Here is an 8,895-nt window from a genome sequence, read left to right as displayed (position 1 = left end):
CACGCACACATACACACACACACACTCACACACACACACACACACACACACACACACACACACACACACACACACACACAGACGCGCACACATACTCACACACACTCACACACACACACACACACACACATACATACAGACACGCACACATACACACACACACTCACACACACACACACACACACACACACACACACACACACACACGTGCACACACACGCACACACAAACACACGCACACACACACACACACACACACACACACACACACACACACACACACACACACACACATCTATGTATTTATAACCCAACCATCTCCATACATACAGTAAGCTAAGGTAATCAGTCACACCTCTAGTTATACTTAGTACGGGGCCCTTCATATGATCCCCTCCCCTCTGTCCACAGGCCTGATTATGATTGGCGTGATCATCGGCTCCAGGAAGGTGGGCATCAACCCGGACAACGTGGCCACGCCCATCGCTGCCAGCCTGGGTGACCTCATCACACTGGCACTGCTAGCAGGCATCAGCACGGGGCTGTACAAGGAGCTAGGTACCACACGACCACTCGGCTCTGTTTGCATGCTATTACGCTACCATGTTTGCTTGTTATTACGCTACCATTTTAGCCGTTAATTATTAACCGTCCATCAGCGCGCCTTCCTGTTGTTACAGTGAGTAATGCCAGGCTGAGTCTGTTTGTACCCATGTTGCAGTGATGATAACACTGTTTTTGGATATTAGCTGCTGTCTTTATTTATCGGCTTTGGTTTGTTGACATTGACTCACGTTGTCAGCTGTCAGAAAGCCATTAATGTTGTTGTTTTTTTATCAGCAGTTAGGCAGTGAGCGATCGTGTGTGCCAAGAGCGTTATCAGCCTAGACAGATGGAGGGAAAAAAAGACACATGCGATGTGTCTTCAAACCTGATGTGTCCTTATGCTCACAGCTAAGGCGGCGGCAGCTTTGTTTTGGATGCACTTGTGTGTGTACACACAGTGGTAGCGTCGGCACCCTTAGACTCTCCCTGCAGCTTCTGACTAGTCTGCGTATTTTCAGCGGCTGCTCATCCCAGATGCCTCAGTAGCCATCTGGCTGCCTCCCACCACACTGCAGCATCTCATCTCACCATGGTGATAAACCAGCCCGAGTGATATACACAACAGCCAGGGAGTTTGTGGCTGTCAAATCGAGGCATAAATCTTTCTGCTGAATCCCCCTGCTGTCTTAGAGGGCCATGTCTGGGGATGAGTGTAGACACTCTGTCTGTGTGACACTAAGTAACGTCAGAGCCAGACGAGGCCGGTTATGATTAAGATGTTTACACTTGATATGTGTGTGGCATCGTCATTTTGTTTGTTCCTAAGCGTGGGAGTCAGTACCAGACACTGGTGAGACAAGTGCCTCATGTGGGGTACTGCAGTGACCCGCAGACCATACCCAGCATGGGGCTATTGTTAGCTGAGCGATAGCGCGTACTGTAGCAACCACACCTTGGCCTGCTGGAGCAGATCCAGTCACATCACTGGCACACCGCAATGAGTCTCTCCACATGGGAATGTTTACAGCAAGAATAACGGCAAGAATAGCTATCAGCTTTCTGTTTTTCCCCCGTTTTTCTGTGGCCGAAATGTAGGCATTTTTGGTGTTTACGTGTTGTACTAGAGGTTAACCTCAGAAAAAAATCTCCCAGCATGTCCCCGCGACTGTTTGGAAGAGGTTTGCGGCCTGACGTGGGAAGCGTAGAGGAGTATTACACACTTCCAGCTGCCTCTGGTCACAGTCGTGCTTTTAAAACCAGATGTGTTGCGATGCTTTAGTGACCCACTGACCTCGAAATCCTGCATCCCCCCGCCTTCATCCGCTGAGATTTCTGCCTCCTGTGTCCATGTCCCGTCTTCTCTGACACCATGACTTCCTCTTGTGTCTCTCCCTCTCTCTGCAGACTCTAACGACTATGCCAACCCGTTGGTGTGCGCCTTCTTTGTGGCGCTCACTCCCATCTGGGTGCTGATCGCCCGCAAGATCCCATCAACCAAAGAGGTGCTGTACTCGGGCTGGGAGCCTGTCATCATCGCCATGGCCATCAGCAGGTGGGCAACAGCAACAACACACTCTCCTCGTCCATCGATGCTTCTCCGTCGCAGTATTCTCAGTGTCGTATTTACGTTTAATTTTACATTTTGGAAGACACTTTTTGCACAATTATTGTCATTATTAGAGAGATAGATCGGTCGTTAGATAGATACTTTATTATTCCCAAAATACATTTTGTTCTAGTTTTTTGAAGGCATGATCTTCATGCCACTCTTGTCCTCTTACTCTGTACTCTGTACAAGTTTTGTTGGAATTGCTTCACAACCATACCACATGGTCCAGTGTTGTTGACATCCGTCCTGTCTTGTTATCCTGCAGTGTTGGGGGGCTCATCCTGGATAAAACAGTGTCCAACCCAAACTTTGCCGGCATGGCCGTCTTCACCCCCGTCATCAATGGTGAGAGAGGCATCTCTCTGACTTAATTCTGCCTTCTCAAGGAGCACGCGTTGAATTTGCTAAATATGCCGAAAAAAAACAAAAACATGGACCGTTTGAGTTACAGTACGAACAATGCTATAGTGTTATCACCACCACTACTCTCCCACATGATAGATTAGTGTCTTTTTTACAGACATGTTTATGTAGCAAACTGATCTTTTTGTTGCTGTCTCCCTCTCTCCCTCTCCCTCTCTCTCTCTCTCTCTCTCTCTCTCTCTCTCTCTCTCTCTCTCTCTCTCTCTCTCTCTCCTCTCTGTTCTGACGGCAGGTGTGGGAGGTAACCTGGTGGCCGTTCAGGCCAGCCGGATCTCCACCTACCTGCACATGAATGGGCTGCCCATGGGAGAGCCTGACCCTACGCCAAAAAAATGCCCCACACCCTGCACTACTTTCTTTGGTTCAGGTGAGTCACCACACATACAACCATTGTCCGTGATAACCAGATTTGTCTTGAAAAGAAGATGGTAATTGCAAAGGATTAACCGGTTTGTTGCAATGCAGTGTCATTATACTGTATATGTGGCATGGGATAGTCTCTGACATTTTGCCCACAAAACCTGATAGACAGACATTTTGTCCTGAGGTCATGAAACCTTGTTGTGACATTATTCTGTATTAATCAACAATATGTCCCATCCTCCAAATGAATGATGTCCTTCCATGTTCTCTGTCTCGTGTCTCAGGTGTGAACTCTCGGTCGGCCCGAGTGCTCTTCCTGTTAGTGGCCCCAGGTCACCTTGTCTTCCTCTACACCATCAACACCATGCAGGGGGGACACACCACCCTCACCCCCATATTTATTGGCTTCTATATGGCCGCAGCTCTCCTGCAGGTAAGACCTCACTGATTTCATCACACCTGACCTGAGTCACACACCAAGATGCCTCTGTGATTAGTTTCCCTACCTCAAACTCTGAAAATCAGTAAACTTTAATGTCTGAAAAGAATACATTTTAAGGACATGGAGATAGCATCAACTTCAGTATCACCGACATTCTGACAATAGAAAATGAATACAACTGCTAAAGACCGAGGGCGGAGTTCTTACAGGATTTCTTTCTCAAAATTCTCCCTCAGGTGTCGCTCCTGCTGTACCTGGCGAACTGGATGGTGCAGTGGATGTGGGGCCGGGGGATGGACCCTGACAACTTCTCCATTCCATACCTGACGGCGCTGGGCGACCTGCTGGGGACCGGCCTGCTGGCCCTCTGCTTCCACATCCTGTGGCTCATCGGGGACCGGGACACTGACGTGGGCGACTGAAGAAAGGCCCTGAAGAAGCCTTCACCCACGTGCTCACCCCTCCTCCCTACCAGAGTGCCAGTCAGTGCATTACTTTATGCCGCAAAAAAACCCCAACCCTCCACTACACGAAAAAAAAAAAAAAAAAAAAAAAAACCGATACACATGTTGATATTCTTATAAATTGTTGTTGCTGACTCGGAGGTTCCTCATTATTTTTCAATGGGGACAACTCCTCCCTTTGGCCAAGTGCTACAGGCCGTTAATGTAAAATATATGATCAAGTTGCACTTGAAGTTTTAGCAAATATATTTAAAAAGCAAAAAAAACGCGAACTTAGAATGCAAATCACCAAGTGCTCTGTGTGTGCGGAATTGTACAGTAAATGAGTATTTAATACACTAAAAGAATGTTTATAAGAGACGGAAGCGCAGGCTCCAGTTTTCCCACGGAACACTGTCAAAGTTCTACTACTCCCAACTGAAAGCAAAAAAAAAGTTTCTGGACCAGAATGGAGTGACCTGATCATGCTTAGATAGCCTCTCTTTTGCCAGAGGTGTATGTGTTTGTGTTCCTTTGTACATTTTGATCCCTGCCAGCCCCTTTTGCCTCAACCGCTCCTCACTGCGCCTGTTGGTTCTCTCAGGAGACGGGAGAGCATTGCACAGAGGCTACCACACACTGACCCCTGGTCACGAAAGGTCGCTCACTGTAAAGGTCAGAGAGCCTGGGCTCTCACGTGCATAATGTGTGACGGCCATCCCAGTCCTAATCTCCCTTTCTCTCTCAGTCTTAAGGAACTCCTTTGTTTCCTCCTTAAATCCTGTTGGACCGGAGCTTGTGCTTTTTATGTTTATTTTTCGGTAGTATTTCTGTGTTTACTGACCACAGTTAAAGTAAATATTGGCATAGAATTGGGTGGCTACTCCTTAGCTATGCATGGACAAACACTGTCTTCTGATTGCTTAGATGAAGTTGATTGTGCTGACTAGTTGCAAGCCATGTGTGCAGTGCTATTGGCTTACTGTCCTCCCATACCGCTCATGATGTTTTATATGGCTAGATAATGGAATCAGAAGGACAGTGTGTTTTTTGACATGAGTGTAGAAATCAAGATGACTGGCTCCCAATTCTTCCCTCTGTAACTCCTCCCACTTAGGATGAAAGCCTCATGAGAGATTTTCAAAATGGCCACCAACTAAGAATGGTTTTGGATAAAACTCCCTTTAATTGCTTAGTTTTAAAGAAAAAAACAAAACAAACTACCAACAATACTAATGTATATTTGCTTTTATGACAATACGTAGTGGTGGGATTATTTTTCCAGAGGATTTCGGAGGCATAAGCTGACTGTTTTTTTAAGTTTTTGCTGGGACTGGCTATAAGGGCTACACATTAAGGTCTGTCTGCTCTCCAGCACACCAAGGAAGACACCTTGGCAGTGTGGCTCTTGCGCAAAGCCGTCTGACTGAAGACCACGGGACCCCCCCCCCCCCCCCCCTTCTAGGGCACTCAGGCTGCCACAATACCCACTGCAGTTAGACGCACATGTAGCGCATGGCTCACACAGAACATTTAGCAAAGCTATACGTGAAGGCATGGCTGAAATAGAAGACTTGAAGTGAATGGAATTTTTGTTTTAAAAAAAGAAAAAAGAAAAAAAAGCATGGCTCGACTGGAACTGAATATATTTACCTCGGTACCAGACCTCCCCTGGGGGAAATAAATCAATAATCGAACAACAACAACAAAAACCTACAAAAAACTATAACTATGGTAACCCATAACACTCTCCAATGCACTCTGTTGCAGCAGCTACTGATAACAGCGCAGATGAATGCAATTAGCCTTTAGTTCCTTTAAAATCCAACTGACCACTAACCATTGTAACGGCTGACATTGTACTAATATGAGCCTTTAAGTCTTATGATCTATACAGCAGTCGTGGCAGTTTTTGCAGTAAAATGCAATTTGTCCAGTCCATGGAGGCTCGTCTGTTTTATGTAAACCTGTGGGGTCCACCTGATGATGCTGTGCAGGGCACATGAATTGCATTGCTCGATGATTTTTTTTTTTCTGTTTTTGTTTTGTCCAAGTACTTTCCCCAACATGTGTAATGGTGGATGGCATAGCATTTCTTCATAATTGGTTTTCAAAGATTGTTTTTTTTTTTCCCCTTATGTTTTTTTTCTTCTCTTTGTTGTCATCGGTTTCTTGAATTGTTTATTCTACGCTGGTCAGACGCCAGTGAGCGTATCTCTGACTTGTGGCAAGCTGAGGTGAGACCACTGCTGTGCTAAACGTACTGTAACCCTGTGGCCACCAGAGGGCACTGTTGGGATCTCAAAAGGCACAGCCCGGAGGATGGCCACCAGGTGGCAAACACAGGAGCACGCGTGCCTCCACACATCCTGAGTCTGTGCTAGTCTCTTTTCCTCGGTGCAACTCACCTGTTGCCATGACACCACTGCCTGGCAGCGAACACTCACCTGTTGCCATGGCGCTGCTGTCTGGCTGTGAATAATTCTTCAGGGTGTGGGCCGCTTTGTTTTATTTATTTTTTAGATGTATACAAAGCGAAGTTGTATATAATATATATATTTATTCTATAAATAAGTTGTCTATTTTTCATTTTATTTTGTCTGTCATTCAGCTCATGTTTGTTTCGTTTTGGGCCAGTAGACATACTTTGTTTGCCCCCTTTAAGAAAACATGGCAAACCTAACAAACATATCAGACATGTGGTGCCTAATATCTGACAGAAACCTCACATTTGCAACTGTAGAACTATGCCTTAACAAAATCACCGGCAAGGTTTTAAACAAAAGGAAAAGTAGTTTTAAGAGCTTTTATCAATTTTTTTGTCTTTTTTAATTCTGTGAATTGATTTTTATGTTGTATTGATTACATTTTACTCCTGGGAAGACACAACTGTGCAAACAAAGAGACAAGACTACTGTGTTACTGTCTGCATAGGGTGGTGGTGGGCTAGCATGTGGCTATGAGCATGGGACAAGGGATCATTTACAGACTGAAGACACAAATCAAACCATGGCTATCTGTCTTCTCTAGATCTTATGAAAGACCGAAAACAAGACACAATTCAACACAGATCTCAATGGAAATTTCTTTAAGTAAAAAAGAAATCCCTGCTCTATTTGGTATGGATTCTATGCCAAAAAAATAACTCACATCCACACTTCACTTGTTAGCAGAAGGCTAAATATAAATACAGCTGTTACTCTCCTGTAGCAGTGTGCAGACAGATCGCTACTTCGAGGTTGTCTGGGGGCAAAGCTACAGTATCTATGTCAGATCATATGTATTGGGCCTATGCTCTTGGTTTGAACTATAGGATGGGTTGAAGGCTCAACACAATGCCACCATATTACTGTCTGTACCATCACCACTACCACCATCCTGTCTCTCTTCTGCTGTAATGGGGATTCAAACAGTGGTACTTGTAAATTTGCTGGAATAAAAAAAAATAAAGAAAGAAAATCTATTATTTCGTACCAACCTGGTGTTGAAGTGTTTTTATGGGATAGTGTCATGTCTCACTAGATAGGGCCTTTGCATGTATTTGCAGAGGTCTTTGCATGTATGTGTGTGTGTGTGTGTGTGTGTGTGTGTGTGTGTGTGTGTGTGTGTGTTTGTGTGCGTGTGTGTGTGTGGGGAGGGGGTGTTGTCTTCGTTTTTCCTGCCATTTCCTCACATTTCCTCACATTACCACATTGCACAGACGTTACTAAGGGATTGGATAAGAGGCCTATCTTACTGTAAGTCAGAGTGCAGTGGCAGTCAGCACTTTACAAACACTAATCCCCCCAGCCACTCAAAGAATAGAACACAATAAAGCCCTAAGGCTAAGGTGACCAGATGTTCGAGACCAAAACCGGGGACATAGCCCCAACAATGTGGAAAAAATGGGGACTTTTTCAGGGGACATCAATCTGATTGAAATACATACAAGTTTTATCTTCAAAAAACGGGGACATAGGTAGTTTTTCTGTATTTTCCCGGGGACAGGCAACCAAAAACGGGGACTGTCCCCTGAAACCGGGGACGTCTGGTCACCCTACCTAAGGCTTATTTCCATTGTGGTTCCATTAACGGAGTAAGCTTTGGTACCTGAGAGAGGAGGGTGAGACAATGTTGTAGGAAGGAAGGAAGGAAGGAACCTTTGAGGTCATCACCAGTGAAAGAGGAGAGAGAGAGAGAGAGATGAAGAGAAGGAGGGAACACATGAAGGGGACCCGGCCGCCCAGAGCTGACGTCCTGGTTGGCATGGCGAGTCCAAGCGGAGAACAGAGATTGCGTTATGCGTAGGGGGGCGAGTGCAGACAGGGTGGCTATTGTGCGCAGCCAGATGTGTGTACCGTGCCCTTGCCCAGCTGACCGATAACAAAAGGCTGATGTCACTTTGTTGGGTACAGCAGAGCGAGAGCTCCGTCGCACATTGCCAGTATCACATGTAGTATCACTCCTCTGATGCTCTTGTTTTGTCCAGCGACGAGTGTTGATGAGATTCCACAGCCTGGCGTGTGTGTGTGTGTGTGTGTGTGTGTGTAGACATGAAGTCAGAGCATGTTGGCATTAGCCCACACCGTCCGTAGTCACAGGAAATCTCTTGGCATTGCTGACGACAGCTGGACAGCGATTGGGTGTGTGTGTGTGGGGGGGGGGGGGGGGGGGGGGGGTAAAATGTATCTGCTGCCTTGATTGTGCTTCAAGGACATGGGCCTGATGCGCGTCTGACCATGAGACCATTAAGACACATGACCCAACTGAGGTTGCACTCAGCTTTGCCAGGTCTCAGTTGAATGTCAATTACTCTCCAAGGGATCCAACTATAGTTCCACCTGACTTGAGTAACTGAAGTCAGAGATACGTCCATTCATCCATGAATCACACAAAGCAGATTGTTTACAAGTTGCACTCTTATACACCACGTATAATAGAAAATGATAGTTTATATCAGATGTGATGATAAACTCAATATTTGTGAGTGAGTTGACAAAGTGCAAGGTATTTACCTAACCCTATTTATTCACCACTGAAAGATATAATAGAAATGAGTACCTTATGATTTGTACACAACAAATTAAATA

General features: G+C 45.7%; 1 protein-coding gene across 1 annotated transcript in view; it reads left to right on the top strand.

Annotated features, from left to right (window-relative positions):
* slc41a1 (solute carrier family 41 member 1) overlaps positions 1 to 7,303 on the top strand; it is a 20,132-nt gene extending 12,829 nt beyond the window's left edge. The window contains exons 6-11 of the mRNA XM_062546345.1: positions 412 to 558; positions 1,951 to 2,098; positions 2,421 to 2,500; positions 2,811 to 2,945; positions 3,226 to 3,374; positions 3,620 to 7,303. Coding sequence (XP_062402329.1) covers positions 412 to 558; positions 1,951 to 2,098; positions 2,421 to 2,500; positions 2,811 to 2,945; positions 3,226 to 3,374; positions 3,620 to 3,805 — 845 coding nt within the window. The 3' untranslated portion in view covers positions 3,806 to 7,303. The remainder of the gene's footprint in view (positions 1 to 411; positions 559 to 1,950; positions 2,099 to 2,420; positions 2,501 to 2,810; positions 2,946 to 3,225; positions 3,375 to 3,619) is intronic.
* The last annotated feature ends 1,592 nt before the right edge of the window (positions 7,304 to 8,895 follow it).

Source organism: Sardina pilchardus, chromosome 9 (genome assembly GCF_963854185.1).
Source record: "Sardina pilchardus chromosome 9, fSarPil1.1, whole genome shotgun sequence".
Lineage (NCBI taxonomy): Eukaryota > Metazoa > Chordata > Actinopteri > Clupeiformes > Clupeidae > Sardina > Sardina pilchardus.
This window is presented reverse-complemented; position numbering and strand designations above follow the sequence as displayed.